The sequence below is a fragment of the Lissotriton vulgaris genome, chromosome 3_1, assembly GCF_964263255.1.
Source record: "Lissotriton vulgaris chromosome 3_1, aLisVul1.2, whole genome shotgun sequence".
Lineage (NCBI taxonomy): Eukaryota > Metazoa > Chordata > Amphibia > Caudata > Salamandridae > Lissotriton > Lissotriton vulgaris.
The window spans coordinates 2,089,349,513-2,089,368,499 of NC_141689.1; the positions used below are offsets into that span (position 1 = coordinate 2,089,349,513).

At 46.8% G+C, this 18,987-nt stretch overlaps 1 protein-coding gene across 1 annotated transcript in view; it reads left to right on the plus strand.

Annotated features, from left to right (window-relative positions):
* The window catches only part of PDCL2 (phosducin like 2), a 253,884-nt gene that overhangs the window by 144,849 nt on the left and 90,048 nt on the right, over positions 1–18,987 (plus strand). The window contains exon 4 of the mRNA XM_086963873.1: positions 6,156–6,299. Coding sequence (XP_086819999.1) covers positions 6,156–6,299 — 144 coding nt within the window. The remainder of the gene's footprint in view (positions 1–6,155; positions 6,300–18,987) is intronic.

The window sequence follows — 18,987 nt, forward strand, 5'->3', positions numbered from 1 at the left end:
TATTCCTTAAAAGGAATTGTGCCACCTTACCACTATATCATTTGGCTTTGGTGCTTAGGACATAGTGCTGTCATTGACATTTCACCATGGAATGTGATATTTGGGTTAGCATGTATGGCTAGTTCGGTGCAGGCAACCAACCCAACTATCCTCAATTAATCCAATTGGGGAGCTTGTTTTGTTTTGTGTTGTTAATAGGAGTATTCAATTAGAATATAATAACTTTAGTGAATTCTGTTACAGGGATATATACTAAAGATATTACCTTTTTTATTTAATGTACAAATTCTAAGTTAGTTGCATATTGTATGCTCAATGTGTATTTTGTTCTGGTTAAAGTGATAATAGCACCCCTGAACTGCAGTATGGTGGTTGATTTTCAGTGGAATTTCAATTTGTATGCATGATAACATTTCATTGTAAGTTGCACTTTTTTAGGTAACATTGAATTCACTAATAGGATGTTTGTATTTTGACATTGACCATCTATTGTGAATATATGTATCTTAAGTTTCATCCATCATTCATGTTTTACATTGTGTCATTATTGAGATTGTCATATGGTAAAAGATGTCCTTTTTATGTGTGATTAGTTAGCGTTCTGGTATGTCTAAATGTTCGTATTTTTTAGGAGCTACTGTGTTTTCCTGGTTGCTTTAAATGTTCTGGCAATTCGTCTTTTTAGGGTTGATATCCCAGGTAGTTGTTGACCAGTTGTTTTGTTCAGGAACGTTTGTATAATATTTGTAGTATTGTTTGCGTTGGCTCTTGTGAGCTCGTACTGAACTCTTTTAGGTCCTTTTAAACATTTCCTGACTTCTATTTTAGAAATATTAGGAGGATAGTTTTGTTCCCTACCACTTTCCACTAGTTTAGTTGCAGCCCTGCCATAGCAGACATTTAAAAAATATGTGGTGCATTTACAGTGTATTTTTTTCAATACTGGTGTGTCCTTAATTCAAGTATATCAGATATGATTAAATAACAGCTTCTTTTCTATGATTTGATGTACTTTTTTGTGTCCAATTTCTTTTGTTGTTGCAGATTTTAGAAAATAACAAGCATACCTTATTTAAAAAAAACAATATGTAATGGTATTCATATTAACATGTTTGCATTGCAGGTGCATATTTCACCTTACATTCTGTATTATGTCTTTACTTTGTTTTAGTTGTAGATTTTTCATTTGCAAATCTGTTTGTTGTTTTACTTACAGTTTTCTTTAGTTGCAGGCAGTTGAGAAAAAAGAACTGTTAGTTTTGTTGGTTTCTTTAGTTAGGTGTTTGATTTTGTATTTTATTTTTTGAATATTGTAAAGTGTTATTTTTAGTTTTGTGGTTTGGTTATTATAGTTACCCTTGAGGTGGTCTTTTTTTTTACTTTGAGTTAAGTAGTGTCTGTGTCTTTATTTTAGTATTTTTATTCCTTCTTGTATGGGATACACATGTAAATTGCATACATAAACGTGGCAGGTTTTAATTATTTGTTATATTTTTTCGTATGTATTAATTTTGTTTGCTTTCTATTAATCCTCATTCATACTTTGTTTGTAGTATATAGTGGTTTGTTGAAGTGTTGTAGTCTTTATTTGTGGATTTGCAATCAGGCAGAGTGACACTGCCCTATTGTAATCCTTTTTAATGAAGCATTTTGTTGTACGTTTGTGACCTTTTTATACGGTTTGAATTGGGTAGATAGTTACTATTTATTAAATATTTTAAAGTTTAATTTGATCGGTTGGTTGGAGACTAGTTTGCACCATTTATGCTAAACACAAATTACTTTATTTGTTATATATTTAGGGGCAGATTTATGAGGCCCTTGCGCCACGTTTCCGCCGCTGTTGCGTCACGCAAGGCGGCGTAAACGTGGCGCATCCCTACGAATGATTTACAACGTGACGCATCTAGGCAGATGCGTCACGTTGTAAAGCCTTGCGCCGCTTGTGGGCGTTCCGGCGCAGGGTGGGCGTTCCGGGGCAGGTGCGCCTCGCAAAAGTGGCTGAGTGAAATCTATGAGATTTCACTCAGTCACTTTTAAGCCAATGCTGCGTCAAAAGCCTGCGCCTGCTTGAAGCAGGCGTAGGTCTTGACGCAGCATTGTTAAAATGGGGCACCCCCGAGCCTTGCTGGAGCTGCGTCGCGCTTGCGACGCAACTCCAGCAATGCGACACATTTCCGACACAGATGCGTCACGCATCTGTGCCGTTTTTGCACGATGGTGCGCCGCATTATAAATGCGGCGCACCATGGCTGGCGGAGCTGTGGCGCACGTTAACTGGCGCATCCCTGGGGATGCGCCAGTTAACATAAATCTGCCCCACAATGTCAGTTCATTTTATTTGTACATATTTTATATGTTTATATTATATTTCATGTAATGTTGTGTGCTTTATTTAAAATTCTGTTATTTTGCAGTGTTCAGTATTTTGGTGGTTTACATGATTGTTGCTATGTTTCCTTAGTTTGATTGAGTAGGTGATAGTTGGTATTTCTTTATTTTTGTTTATGATGTTGTATTTTAGATATTTTTCTGCAATATTTATGTGTTTACTGTTTAAGTACAGGGCTGTGATATTTATGTTTTTTTATTACTTTTTGTCAATATTTGTATATATTAATATTGTTTGTCTCGATATAGTGTCATACAACCAGATAGCATGACATTGGGGCTTTTTCTACCCCCCAGAGTAGATGACTTTACTGAGAGAGATTGTATTTGTCAGGGAGCTAATCCTCATCAACAATACCATAGTAGGCAGGTATGGTACCGATACATATAGTTCTAAATCAATCTTTGCTAAGATTGTTCTGGGCTTTAGCAAAGAAACACCTCGGCAATGGATTTACTTTTTGCTTTCCCATATTTCTTAATGAAGAATTGATTTAATTTATTTTGTTCACCAATAATTATAATGGTTGAAACAAATAAACAGCCATTTTTTGAAGTTCGGATCATGCACTGGTGTCTTCTGATATTGTCAAACTACTATTCAATAAAGACTCAGATTGTGGAAATAAAGGTATTTTATTTACTCAATGATGCCCTGGCAAAAAACCAGCATGCCAGGCCAACTTAGAAAACTTAGAATACTGTTCAGTAAATATTTTGAGTGGTACAGATACTAATATAAGGTGGGATGCTCTTGGCGTGGAACCAAAGAACCTGGAGTCCAATAAGGCACTTCCCTGACTAACTGCTGTCAAGGAGCACCTCACCATGCTCTTTCTGATGAAGCAGAGTTTGTATTTCTTTAGCTCTAGACAGTTGTTTTATGATAAGTGAAACCTGTAAGATTGCTTGAATAAAAGAAAGACACTGCCAAGCTGCACACCATAGGATGGCACACAAAAGAGGAGCACACCAATTTAAAGATAGATATAAATAAATCAGTTCTGAGAGTACTACCAGGAAGTATACATCTCTGAATAGGAGGAGTAGTCGGAAGTTAGCTGGTACCTAGAAGCTGTGTTTTTTCTCAATATTCTGAAGGAAAATAAGAAGTAGTTTGAAGGTCTTCTCAGAAAAGAAGATAAGATTCTGGGCCTTGTTTGCGCACATTGCTTTGCTTTGTTAGCATAGGCTTATTCGAAGTTTAAACGCCATTTTACCTTTTGCTGCTTTTGCACACGACACTGAATATAGCTGTTGTTGTAAGTTAGGCTGCATGAATTATTTCACATGAGAAGAGCTGGTTTTTGGCATACCTAGACCCTAGTCTGCACAGTGAGTGCTAAAGCCTCCAAGGTTATCATAACAAGGTAGCTGTTGTTCGGGCTGATCGGCTCACGTTTTAGACATAACATACATGCAGCTGCAGTCTACTGAGATTCTGGCGCCTTTAATATTGCACTGTAGGCATGATTTCAGGCACTTGGAAGAATTTCGTTTCCAGAGAGACAGAGATCTTTTGCAGATCCTGATGTGATTCACTCTTGCTGATCTTAGAGGTATGGGGTCCCCCATACAAGCCTAAGAGACCTTCTATATTTTATAAAACATAGTTCCTAGCTAGGGAGGGTGATACGCTAGGCACTATAAGACCTGTTTTCACCATCATTGTAATATGATTTCTCCTTTTGTATTTTATGGAATTGTAAAATGCTGATCATATTATTTCTAATCATATGTCTGCGTATGTTAGCATAGCTACTGCATCTAAAAGCACGTTGTTAAAATAAATATTTTAACCGCTCCTGTGTCTCTTTTTACTCCTCTTGTGGACTGGTATGAGAATAACACACAAAAGAGTGTTCTTGATTCCCACCATTCCTGAGTATAATCAAAGTTGCATGTTCTGGGTTGTCTAATCATTGGTTCCTTTGCAATAGGACGATGAGCTAATGTGACACTGATGCTAGTCGGTTAGGGGTTCTAGGTACTAAGGTGAGTTTTTTGGTCCACCACAATTCACTGAGGTCCTTGGTCTCTGTGTACAGTTCTGTGTCTGAGCAGAATCCCTGCAAAAAATCTTTCAAAATCAGCAAGTCTGCATGACCAATTGGCTGTTCAGCTCATTTCAGGAAAGTGTCCCAAAAGCTGTTGTTAACATCCTGTGATAGATATGTTTAACCATTTTGGTGAGAAGTACAGTATCATACTCTATGAGAGGTGGTGTGAATACTAAGCTCCCAAAACCAGAAATGATCATATGCAGTATGCACACCTGAACATAGACTCCATATTGTACGCAACTGCGCTAGTTAATATGCTGAAGACCCTCCTACTGGCTGCTATTATTAGGAGCCATATGGGCTTTGTGGAAGGTTGTCAGAACAGAATTTAGACAGTGTGATCAAGATTACAGACACTATAAGCATTGCTAAATGTTGTAAGATCCCATTGTCCTTGGTTCTACTAAACAAACAAAACGCTCTCAACCAAGTCAAAAGGCCTTTTCTGACAAAGGTATTCCCATGATTTGATATAGATTATAGATTTGTTGAATTTGCCTTTGCTTTAAATGCAACGCCTCAGAAGTGAATTTTATTGAATGGCTTTGTTTTGGATAAGATGGTACTCCTGAGAGGAACATGGCAATGATGATTAACTGATCTAAGTCAACAATGGCATAATAGACATGTACACAAGTGAAGAAAATAAACTCTCTTTATTTGCTATTAATTTTATAATAACCCATCTCCAATATTTGATGTCTATGCCAATCCCTTCTTCATGATTTGGTGAAATGTTTGATGGATTCAGATTTTAAAGTAAAATAATACAAATCGATTATAACACCTAATCAAACTCGTTCTCCTCGTATAATGATAGATATGCTGAAGGTAGTTTCTAAATTCGATAGAATCTTATTTGAGGACAAATCTGGTGATTTTGCTGTAGTATCTATTTCACTCTAATCCCTAGCTATGTCCTTATGTAGATCCACAGTGATGCGATATGTTATGTTTGAAGAGGAGCAACCTGTAGGTATCAAAATATTTTCTTATGTCCTTGAAAAAGGGAGTACCACTTGTGAGAATATAAGGATATCTTACAAGGCAGCCCAACGTAGTAAAATAAGCATTTGGATAGACTTTTGAGTAATCAGAACTGGACATTTAGGAACAAGAGGATTTGAGAAACAGCTATGCTCTATGCCGTGGGTCATTTGAAAGAAGTGGCACATGCAGTGAACACATGCACATTCGAATGATGTAAGTTGAAGGTGTTGGATGCAGCCCCCTGTAACTTGATACATTATAACCCTGATTTTACTGTGGCGTGCTGGAATGATGGTTTTGGCCATTAGCTTAATGCTTGTTATAAGGTCACCTCTGATATGTTAGATAAGCAAGCTATTAAGTCATTTGTCTAGTGAAAACAATTAATATGAAGCAGAGCAAGCAGAACATTTTAACTACTCCAAGCTGCTTCAGTGGCAGATGACCACAAAGTAGCGGTTTGAGGCCACCATGAAACCTACCCTTTTCGAGAAACTAATCATTTTCAGCCCACCCAGAAAGTACAAGCAGCCCAGCTTTTATGAAGGGCTAACATTATTAAAATAAATATGTTTCATTTTATTTTATTTCATAGGAGTGCTTGGTTCTCAACTGACTTAAATGTATTTGGCCCCTGTTGAATACTTGAAAGTTTTTGTCATAGAAAGATTTACATACAATAAATGATTAACTATTTTTCTTATTCACTAGGCAAAAACGCTTACTAGAATGGAAATCTCTACAGAAAACACAAGTGTTTGGCGAGCTAACAGAAATTCCTGGTGACCAGTATATAAACGAAGTCACAAATGCCAAAGAAGGTATATGGGTTGTGATTCATCTTTACAGATCTGGGTAATGTATATTTTCTATACAATCTTATCTAGTGTTATTGATCATAAGAACCTTAAGTTTGCATGCCTGTTTATCCCTCTGTGTTAGAAGCTGATCTACTACCCCATCTATGTTGAACAATACTTTAAAACAGTATTAAAAGGACAGCGAGGCACAAGACTCATTCATCAGACATGCTACAGCAAACCCAAATGAAAATATCACTGCCAATTGGACAGACATCCATGGATAACAACCAGATACATGGATGATGACTCAGGGTCTAGTTCAGATTTCAGCGGACGGGTTACTCCATCACAACAGTGACGTTTATCCCATCCACAGAAATATAAATTGCATAGGATATTATAATCAATCAATCAATCAATCAATCAATCAATCATAGCATTTGTATAGCGCGCTACTCACCCGGAGGGTCTCAAGGCGCTAGGGGGGGGGGGTCTGCTACTGCTCGAACAGCCAGGTCTTGAGCTTCTTCCTGAAGGCGAGGTGGTCTTGGGTCAGGCGGAGGTGGGTCAGGAGGGAGTTCCAGGTCCTGGCGGCGAGGTAGGAGAAGGACGGGATATCTCTCACCACTGTGTGGGCCAATGAGAAGTAGACATTGAGATTGTTTATGTGTTTTTAGTCAGATGCCTATTTAAAGACAATTTATATGAGTTTTTTCCAATTAATTTATAATAACAATTACATTTTGCTGAAAAAGTTAACTATTATTTTAATGTTTTCCTTCAGAGGAAAAGGCAGGAAATTGGAGCTATATAGAATTTGACACTGTCGGTTTAAGGCAAACTGCTGTAACATGCTCCTAGAGCATGCAGGGTCAGTTAAGATCAATGATCATGTGCCTTTCAGCTTTGTTACGCCTTAGGGGTTGTTTTTAAAAATTGTTTTAGGGTCTACCTTAACAGTGAAGCTTTTGTTAGTACGCTTCTAACGATATACACACCGTGGGTTTTAGAGGAGTGAACATCTCTCATCACATGCTATTGGCTGTGTGTTGGTTCTTTCCGCCTTTTAGGCAGTGCTTCCATTGTCCATGATATGTATTGTTTTCAGCATCTGGTAAAGACTTAGGGGCCGATTACAATATTGTTTGGAAAGTCTTCCGACCAAAACCATTTTGGAATCGTTTCCGACCAGTGTTCTCAGGACACCCCCGTGCCGCACGGCCACCAGTTGTGTGTGTGCCCCTCGCCCCTCGTTGTGCCGTCTGCCTTGCCTAGCTGCCTGCCTCGCTGTTCCTTGCCCCAGTAGTATTTTGTTGTTTCAAAAGGGGGTGGGGTCGCACACCACTCACGCACCAGCGGGATCGCCCCTAAGGACTGTGGTCAGTGTAGTTCGTATTATACGATGTATCTTCTTTCGGTTATCGGTTATCTTCGCTTTCTTCGCCATCCCTGTACACGTGTTTCGGGGTATTTACCCCTCATCAGCAGGGAATAGGCCATCTTCTTATCTTCTGGGGTTGCCGGTGGCTGCCAAATATTGCCAGGTTTAGTACCACTCAGGCGCGCAGGTGCGGGGTCCCAGGCTCGTCAGCCAACAGCTCAAGGGAGCTTTAAACATTTCAAAAGGGGGTGGGGTCGCACACCACTCACGCACCAGCGGGATCGCCCCTAAGGACTGTGGTCAGTGTAGTTCGTATTACACAATGTATCTTCTTGCAATTATCGGTTATCTTCGCTTTCTTCGCCATCCCTGTACACATGTTTCGGGGTATTTACCCCTCATCAGCAGGGAATAGGCCATCTTCTTATCTTCTGGGGTTGCCGGTGGCTGCCAAATATTGCCAGTTTTAATACCACTCAGGCGCGCAGGTGCGGGGTCCCAGGCTCCTCAGCCAACAGCTCAAGGGAGCTTTAAACATTTCAAAAGGGGGTGGGGTCGCACACCACTCACGCACCAGCGGGATCGCCCCTAAGGACTGTGGTCAGTGTAGTTCGTATTACACGATGTATCTTCTTTCAGTTATCGGTTATCTTCGCTTTCTTCGCCATCCCTGTACACGTGTTTCGGGGTATTTACCCCTCATCAGCAGGGAATAGGCCATCTTCTTATCTTCTGGGGTTGCCGGTGGCTGCCAAATATTGCCAGGTTTAGTACCACTCAGGCGCGCAGGTGCAGGGTCCCAGGCTCGTCAGCCAACAGCTCAAGGGAGCTTTAAACATTTCAAAAGGGGGTGGGGTCGCACACTACTCACGCACCAGCGGGATCGCCCCTAAGGACTGTGGTCAGTGTAGTTCGTATTACACGATGTATCTTCTTTCAGTTATCGGTTATCTTCGCTTTCTTCGCCATCCCTGTACACGTGTTTCGGGGTATTTACCCCTCATCAGCAGGGAATAGGCCATCTTCTTATCTTCTGGGGTTGCCGGTGGCTGCCAAATATTGCCAGGTTTAGTACCACTCAGGCGCGCAGGTGCGGGGTCCTAGGCTCGTCAGCCAACAGCTCAAGGGAGCTTTAAACATTTCAAAAGGGGGTGGGGTCGCACACCACTCACGCACCAGCGGGATCGCCCCTAAGGACTGTGGTCAGTGTAGTTCGTATTACACGATGTATCTTCTTTCAGTTATCGGTTATCTTCGCTTTCTTCGCCATCTCTGTACACGTGTTTCGGGGTATTTACCCCTCATCAGCAGGGAATAGGCCATCTTCTTATCTTCTGGGGTTGCCGGTGGCTGCCAAATATTGCCAGGTTTAGTACCACTCAGGCGCGCAGGTGCGGGGTCCCAGGCTCGTCAGCCAACAGCTCAAGGGAGCTTTAAACATTTCAAAAGGGGGTGGGGTCGCACACCACTCACGCACCAGCGGGATCGCCCCTAAGGACTGTGGTCAGTGTAGTTCGTATTACACGATGTATCTTCTTTCAGTTATCGGTTATCTTCGCTTTCTTCGCCATCCCTGTACACGTGTTTCGGGGTATTTACCCCTCATCAGCAGGGAATAGGCCATCTTCTTATCTTCTGGGGTTGCCGGTGGCTGCCAAATATTGCCAGGTTTAGTACCACTCAGGCGCGCAGGTGCGGGGTCCCAGGCTCGTCAGCCAACAGCTCAAGGGAGCTTTAAACATTTCAAAAGGGGGTGGGGTCGCACACCACTCACGCACCAGCGGGATCGCCCCTAAGGACTGTGGTCAGTGTAGTTCGTATTACACGATGTATCTTCTTTCAGTTATCGGTTATCTTCGCTTTCTTCGCCATCCCTGTACACGTGTTTCGGGGTATTTACCCCTCATCAGCAGGGAATAGGCCATCTTCTTATCTTCTGTGTTTGCCGGTGGCTGCCGAACCTGAGGATATTTTTTGGCAGCCTATGCAGCACCCCTACATACATGCCTATTCCCTGCTGACGAGTGGTAACAACCACGAAACACGTGTCCAGGGATGGCCAACGCGACTTGGATTTTTTGCACAAGACCCTGGCAGAGGCGCACCCGCTGATGCTAACTACATGGACCACAGTGCTTTGGGGCAACACGCTGATAGGACAAGCAGTGTGCGACCAATTGGACTTTCATTTATATTCAAGCTCCCTTGAGCTGGTGGGGCTGACGAGCCGGGTTACGCACCTGCGTGCCACGAGTGGTACCGAACCTGAGGATATTTTTTGGCAGCCTATGCAGCACCCCTACATACATGCCTATTCCCTGCTGACGAGTGGTAACAACCACGAAACACGTGTCCAGGGATGGCCAACGCGACTTGGATTTTTTGCTCAAGACCCTGGCAGAGGCGCACCACCCGCTGATGCTAACTACATGGACCACAGTGCTTTGGGGCAACACGCTGATAGGACAAGCAGTGTGCGACCAATTGGACTTTCATTTATATTCAAGCTCCCTTGAGCTGGTGGGGCTGACGAGCCGGGTTACGCACCTGCGTGCCACGAGTGGTACCGAACCTGAGGATATTTTTTGGCAGCCTATGCAGCACCCCTACATACATGCCTATTCCCTGCTGACGAGTGGTAACAACCACGAAACACGTGTCCAGGGATGGCCAACGCGACTTGGATTTTTTGCTCAAGACCCTGGCAGAGGCGCACCCGCTGATGCTAACTACATGGACCACAGTGCTTTGGGGCAACATGCTGATAGGACAAGCAGTGTGCGACCAATTGGACTTTCATTTATATTCAAGCTCCCTTGAGCTGGTGGGGCTGACGAGCCGGGTTACGCACCTGCGTGCCACGAGTGGTACCGAACCTGAGGATATTTTTTGGCAGCCTATGCAGCACCAATACATACATGCCTATTCCCTGCTGACGAGTGGTAACAACCACGAAACACGTGTCCAGGGATGGCCAATGCGACTTGGATTTTTTGCTCAAGACCCTGGCAGAGGCGCACCCGCTGATGCTAACTACATGGACCACAGTGCTTTGGGGCAACACGCTGATAGGACAAGCAGTGTGCGACCAATTGGACTTTCATTTATATTCAAGCTCCCTTGAGATGGTGGGGCTGACGAGCCGGGTTACGCACCTGCGTGCCACGAGTGGTACCGAACCTGAGGATATTTTTTGGCAGCCTATGCAGCACCCCTACATACATGCCTATTCCCTGCTGACAAGTGGTAACAACCACGAAACACGTGTCCAGGGATGGCAAACGCGACTTGGATTTTTTGCTCAAGACCCTGGCAGAGGCGCACCCGCTGATGCTAACTACATGGACCACAGTGCTTTGGGGCAACACGCTGATAGGACAAGCAGTGTGCGACCAATTGGACTTTCATTTATATTCAAGCTCCCTTGAGCTGGTGGGGCTGACGAGCCGGGTTACGCACCTGCGTGCCACGAGTGGTACCGAACTGAGGATATTTTTTGGCAGCCTATGCAGCACCCCTACATACATGCCTATTCCCTGCTGACGAGTGGTAACAACCACGAAACACGTGTCCAGGGATGGCCAACGCGACTTGGATTTTTTGCTCAAGACCCTGGCAGAGGCGCACCCGCTGATGCTTACTACATGGACCACAGTGCTTTGGGGCAACACGCTGATAGGACAAGCAGTGTGCGACCAATTGGACTTTCATTTATATTCAAGCTCCCTTGAGCTGGTGGGGCTGACGAGCTGGGTTACGCACCTGCGTGCCACGAGTGGTACCGAACCTGAGGATATTTTTTGGCAGCCTATGCAGCACCCCTACATACATGCCTATTCCCTGCTGACGAGTGGTAACAACCACGAAACACGTGTCCAGGGATGGCCAACGCGACTTGGATTTTTTGCTCAAGACCCTGGCAGAGGCGCACCCGCTGATGCTAACTACATGCACCACAGTGCTTTGGGGCAACACGCTGATAGGACAAGCAGTGTGCGACCAATTGGACTTTCATTTATATTCAAGCTCCCTTGAGCTGGTGGGGCTGACGAGCCGGGTTACGCACCTGCGTGCCACAAGTGGTACCGAACCTGAGGATAATTTTTGGCAGCCTATGCAGCACCCCTACATACATGCCTATTCCCTGCTGACGAGTGGTAACAACCACGAAACACGTGTCCAGGGATGGCCAACGCGACTTGGATTTTTTGCTCAAGACCCTGGCAGAGGCGCACCCGCTGATGCTAACTACATGGACCACAGTGCTTTGGGGCAACACGCTGATAGGACAAGCAGTGTGCGACCAATTGGACTTTCATTTATATTCAAGCTCCCTTGAGCTGGTGGGGCTGACGAGCCGGGTTACGCACCTGCGTGCCACGAGTGGTACCGAACCTGAGGATATTTTTTGGCAGCCTATGCAGCACCCCTACATACATGCCTATTCCCTGCTGACGAGTGGTAACAACCACGAAACACGTGTCCAGGGATGGCCAACGCGACTTGGATTTTTTGCTCAAGACCCTGGCAGAGGCGCACCCGCTGATGCTAACTACATGGACCACAGTGCTTTTGGGCAACACGCTGATAGGACAAGCAGTGTGCGACCAATTGGACTTTCATTTATATTCAAGCTCCCTTGAGCTGGTGGGGCTGACGAGCCAGGTTACGCACCTGCGTGCCACGAGAGGTACTGAACCTGAGGATATTTTTTGGCAGCCTATGCAGCACCCCTACATACATGCCTATTCCCTGCTGACGAGTGGTAACAACCACGAAACACGTGTCCAGGGATGGCCAACGCGACTTGGATTTTTTGCTCAAGACCCTGGCAGAGGCGCACCCGCTGATGCTAACTACATGGACCACAGTGCTTTGGGGCAACACGCTGATAGGACAAGCAGTGTGCGACCAATTGGACTAGTATTTTGTTGTTATTGTATTTTCTGCCTTGTTGTATTGCTGTATAATTTGCCTTGTATTACCCTGGTGTTGTCCCCCTGTGCCTTGCCCGCCCCGCTCCCCGCTTCCCGCCGCCGTTCACGCGGCCACGCCCCCTTTTCGTTCTGTGTCCTCCCCGCTCCTGCCTCCCAGCTGCTCCTCCCTCCCACTTAGCCTTAAATGGCGACCGCGCGGACGCACAGCGGTCACGCGCAGCGGGCGCGCCGATTGTGCGCCGAAGGCACGCCAAAGGAAAGCCCGTCCGCGCCTGGACCGCGCCCAGCGCCAGTACCCCTGGCCCCCGCCGATGCAAGACTACCCGAAGGACCTACGACGCCGCCACCCTCTACGCACTCAACGCCGGCCGGAACCCTGCCTGCTGCCAAGCCACCCTGAGACGCACCCACGGACCCTTCGCCTGCCAAGCCTGCCGATTCACCTGCCTCTGGACCTGCCCCACCCCCACCAAGTCGAGCACCAGCACCAGCAGCATCCACCTGAAGTGCATCCTGCTGAACACCCGCTCCGTCCACAGGCACGCCGTAGAACTCTGGGACCTGCTCGACGCGACATCACCGGACGTCGCCTTCCTCACCGAAACCTGGATGAACGCCTCCTCAGCGCCCGACATCGCCATAGCCATCCCGGACGGATACAAGATCACCCGGAAGGACCGCGTCAACCAGACGGGAGGAGGCATCGCCATCGTACACAAGAACACCATCCGCATCTCGACTAACGCCGACGAAACCTTCACCGCCGCCGAACACCTACACTTCCAGATACATACTGACCCCAATACCACCCTCCGAGGCACCCTCATCTACAGACCACCGGGACCACGCACACAATTCAGCGAAGACATCGCAGACTTCATCAGCCCGCACGCCCTGCCCTCCGCTGACTACATCCTCCTAGGGGACCTCAACTTCCACCTGGAAATCAACAACGACAGAAACACCACCGCCCTGCTGGACAACCTCGCCAACCTCGGACTCAAGCAACTGGTGAACACTCCAACCCACTACGCCGGCGACACGCTTGACCCCGTTTTCTCATCCAGCAAGCACATCTCCTTCAGCCACGCCACCAGACTCCACTGGACCGACCACAGCTGCATCCACTTCAGCTTCAGGAAAACTGCGACCCACCACCACCCGCAACAGGTTCCCTGCCAGAGCTGGAGCAAGATCACCGCCGAGCAGCTCACCGCCTCCCTCAGCCAGAACACACCCACCAACACAGCGGACCCAAATGAAGCAGCCAGCAACCTCGCCAAGTGGCTGACCGCCTGCGCCGACGACCTGGCACCTCTAAAGAACCCTCCCAGCAGAACCGGCAGCAAGAAAACCCCCTGGTTCCCCAACGACCTGAAGGAATCCAAGAAGAACGGCCGCACCCTCGAGAAAGCCTGGCGGCTCGACCAGACCACAGACAACAGGACCGCCCTCAAGCACGCCATCCGCAAACACCACCAGAACGACTGGACAACAACGCCCACGACAGCAAAGAACTCTTCAGCGTCGTCAAAGAGTTCTCCAACCCCAGCGCCGGAAACAACAACATCACTCCCTCTCAAGACCTCTGCGACTCACTCGCCTCGTTCTTCCATAGCAAGATCGCAGACATACACAACAGCTTCGACGCACAGACCACGCACCCTACCGCCGAACCAACGCCCGCCACCACCACCCTCTGCAACTGGACCCCGATCAACACCGACGACACCACCCGCACGATGAACACCATCCTCTCCGGATCACCGACTGACCCCTGCCCACACCACGTCTTCAACAAAGCCGACGCCATCATCGCACCCCATCTCTGGGACATTATCAACTCCTCCTTCCACACCGCCACCTTCCTGGAGAGCTGGAAGCACGCCGAGCTTACCGCCCTCCTGAAGAAACTAATGGCGGACCCGACCGACCTCAAGAACTACCGTCCCATCTCGCACTTTCCCTTTCCGGCAAAAGTCATCGAGAAGACCGTCAACAGACAGCTGGCCGCCTTTCTCGAAACTAATGGATCCCTCGACCCCTGGCAGTCCGGTTTTCGGGCAAACCACAGCACCGAGACCGCCCTAATCGCAGCCACCGACGACATCAGAACCCTGATCAACAACGGGGAAACAGCGACCCTCATCCTCTTGGACCTCTCTGCGGCGTTTGACACAGTCTGCCACTGCACCCTAGTGAAGCGCCTCAGCAACATCGGAATCCGAGACAAAGCACTGGAGTGGATCATCTCGTTCCTCGCCGAGAAAACCCAGAGAGTCCGCCTCCCCCCGTTCAGATCCGAGGCCACCGAAGTCATCTGCGGCGTACCACAACGATCTTCACTCAGTCCAACCCTCTTCAACGTCTACATGAGCCCCCTCGCAGCCATCGCACGCCAACATGACCTCAACATCATCTCCTACGCCGACGACACCCAGCTGATCCTCTCTCTCACCAACGACCCCACCACCGCCAGAGACAACCTACACGAAGGGATGAAAGACGTCGCCGACTGGATGAGGAGCAGCCGCCTTAAACTGAACTCAGACAAGACGGAAGTCCTCATCCTGGGATCATCACCCTCTGCCTGGGATGACTCCTGGTGGCCCCCGGCCCTGGGCACCGCTCCCAAGCCAACGGACCACGCACGCAACCTGGGCTTCATCCTGGACTCCTCCCTGTCGATGACTAGACAAGTCAACGCCGTCTCATCTTCATGCTTCAACACCCTGCGCATGCTCCGCAAGATCTTCAGATGGATCCCCACCGAAACCAGGAAGACCATCACCCAGCCACTCGTCACCAGCCGACTGGACTACGGGAACACCCTCTACGCCGGAACCACAGCCAAACTTCAAAAAAGACTCCAGCGCATCCAGAACGCCTCCGCACGACTCATCCTGGACATCCCCCGACACAGCCACATCACCGGACACCTGAGAGACCTGCACTGGCTCCCCGTCAGCAAGAGAATCACATTCAGACTCCTGACCCACGCACAAAAGGGTCTCCACGACCTGGGACCCAAGTACCTCAACGACTGCATGACCTTCTACACGCCCACCTGCCAGCTACGATCAACCAGCCACGCCCTCGCCACCGTACCACGCATCCGCAGAGCCACCGCCGGTGGAAGATCCTTCTCCTACTAGGCAGCCAAGACCTGGAACTCCCTCTCCACCCACCTTCGGCGAACCCAGGACCACCTCTCCTTCAGGAAACAGCTCAAGACCTGGCTGTTCGAGCAGTAGCATACCCCCCAGCACCTTGAGGCCCTCCCGGGTGAGTAGCGCGCTTTATAAATGCCGTGATTGATTGATTGATTGACTAAATCGGGTTCTGCGAGACCGAACAACCGATTACGATGCTACCGAACATCGTTCGGTCGGACTCGCATTGACTTCAATGGTAGTATGTGTTCCGAACGAGAGCACAGGCTCCCATTGAAAAAAAGGGTGATTGGGCGAAAAGCTTGCACCCTGTGACGAGCACTCAATGGTCCGAATCCTGTTCGGAGCCTTTCCGAACACCATTGTAATCAGCCCCTATGTAGGGAATGCATGTTATGTTTCAAAGATGGGTTTTCCCTCTAAAAGCAGTACATTCTGTGGGCTTACTCGAAGTATAATATAAAAAATATGGTGTCTAATATAATGGCGGGAGGATCGCCTCTGCCGGTATGGCGGTGGTGATACGCCCGCCATTATTCACCGCCTGCCTCCCATTTCCCCCCGCCATATTAGGATGGCGGGGGGACCCCGGCGGACAGAAAGACCAACCACCAGTTTCCGCCGGTCAAACAGGAGAACGGGCAGAAAAGGGGATTGATATGGTGGCGGTGTCTGCAAGACATCGCCATCCATATCAAAATGCAGGCGGTGATGTGCCTTTCCATGGCGGTGTTGCCTCATGATAAGGCATGCAGAGTCTGCATTTGGGGGCCCGTTGCGGGCATGTGGGGGGGACACATGGGGGGTACCTATGATACCCCCCTGCATTTGCATGCACAATGTGGCAGGCACCTAACGGTGCCTGCCACGTTGTGCATGCAAATGCACAAATGCCTTTTTGACATTGCGGCGGTTGCTGTTGAAAGCACCGCCCACGCAATGTAAAAAATGCAGAATTCGCCCGCCAGTGTGGCAGGCGAATCCTAATTGGATTTGTGGGACCGCCGCACACATAGCGGGCGGTCCTATTTGCCGAAACTATGGCGGGCGGATTTTGTCCGCCTGCCATCGTAATAGACTCCTAAGTATGCAAATATTTTGTGTTGTGTTGTTAAATAAAATGGCTTTGCGGTGTGGAAAACAAACTCTACATTTAAGAAATAAAAGAAAAAAATATTTTCATCAAAAATAAAACTTAACAAATGTTATTCAGCATTTACAAGCATCACAAGCTACATAACCACAGCACTGACTTTACTGCAGCGTCCAAGGAAGAGATGTTAGTTGGGGCTGAAGAGGGTCTTGACTCTCTGTCTCCCTACCAAATGCTTCTGTCCCAAAGCCCCTCTATCTTTAAGCACCAGCCCAATAATCGCTAAGTAGCACTTCATTGATAGGCACCCTAAATATTGATTATGGTAAATAAGGTAGGGATCTTGAAAAGGGTGTAATTTTATTGTCAGAGGCTCAAAAACAATAAATGCTTAATCAAATCCGAAGTCCACATGGGATTCGTGCAATCTGTTATACTTGTTGAACCTCTGACAGCAAGGGTACGCCTCTGTCTGTGGGTTTCATATGCCAATCATTTTCACAATCACGTCTTTAGTTTATGAAAAGCTGAAGCAACGCTGTGTTTGTATGCATTAGCACATTAAAGTCAGGCATATTGGCTTTGTGAGTGCTTGTTTTATTATCAAATGTTTTGAGATTTACACCCCTTTTCAATCAATTCAGTTCACGTTTGTTCTCACCAAGCTGCTGTCAATAACTCTACATACAACACATTTACAACTTTGAAAAGCAAGATCCAATGCCAGACTAGGGGAAACCAATATCATTGCCTAATTTGTCATTGGTTTTAGGGCATACACAAAATATGGCTTGTGACCGAAACAAGGATGTATGTACTTTCAACACAGATCAACAGACTGCCACAGTCGTGGGTGCTGTGCAATTGAGATGCCTAGATCTCCTCAACTATGAGTCTCTATCATACTCCTGGATTCAGACGTTCTTGTGGACTCTTACAGAAGCAAGAGGAGGGTGACGCCAAAGGACGTGGAGGCTCAGAGTCAATAAGCATTTTACACACTACTGCTGGCTCGGAATTGACCTTTATGGATATAGGCCTAATGGTGTAAAAAGGGTCACAAGACGAAATTCGGACTCTGGCAATGTGGTGGACATCAGACAACTGATTTCTGCATGAACTCTTAGGAGAGCCTCACAACCATGTCCTCTAATCTACTAATTTCATGAGTAGGGCTAGTACTAAAAATTCCAAATACTTTTTCAACACCCTGCTCCCCATGTCTGGCTCCAGATCCTCGAAAAGGTTGGATCAGTGAAACCTATTAGTTCATTTGTATGCCATAAGGCAGGGGTCTCCAAACCAGTCCTGGAGGGCCAGATCCATGCCAGATTTTTTGGATATCCCCATTGAGATACATGTAGTTATTTTAAAAATCTGGCATGGATCCGGCCCTCCAGGACCGGTTTGGAGACCCCTGCCATAAGGGCTTGTTTTTGCCTAGTTTACCTCTGGGTGGAAATAGTTTATGCTGAAGGCTGGAGCCAGCTTGAATCTTGTACGTAAGCCAATCCAGTGTCTACAACCCCCGGGTGCAATGCAGAAGAACATGGTGCTCTGATAATTTCCTGAAGATGCGGAAGCTGACTGGAACTGGCTAATGCCAAAAATATATGACAGGAGACACAGAGTTTCAGCTCAAATACTTAGCTGACAGTGTCCAACAGGCACAGTGAAGCAGATAAAAATGCTGGATGTGTTTTGGCTTCGAAAATCTTGTTTCCATGAATTCAACATCAAAGAGAAACTTCTATGGTTAAAGATCACCACCAGATCGTCGATGAGGAAGGCTACACATTTTTGATCTTGCAGAATCTTGCCTGGGACACTGCATCCCGCCAACAAGAATTGAGGGACCTTATTGCAGAATTACAATTTTTTCTATTCCTGAAACCTTGATATCTGGAGTGTTTCCGTAAATAAAATGGCAAAGTTCTTTTAAGATCTTCATAGACCCTTCAGAGGCAAAGCACTTTCTATGAGAACGTCACTAAAGACTTCGCCTAATCTGTAGGATGTATCTTCTTAACAGATTTCCTATGTTCAGCGATAACTATTGCTAGGAATCCAGCCCAGTTCATGAGGTATGATAAAATAGGAAACACCCTCAAATTGCCTAGATGTATCTCCTTACATCCAAAGGGCATATTCAACTT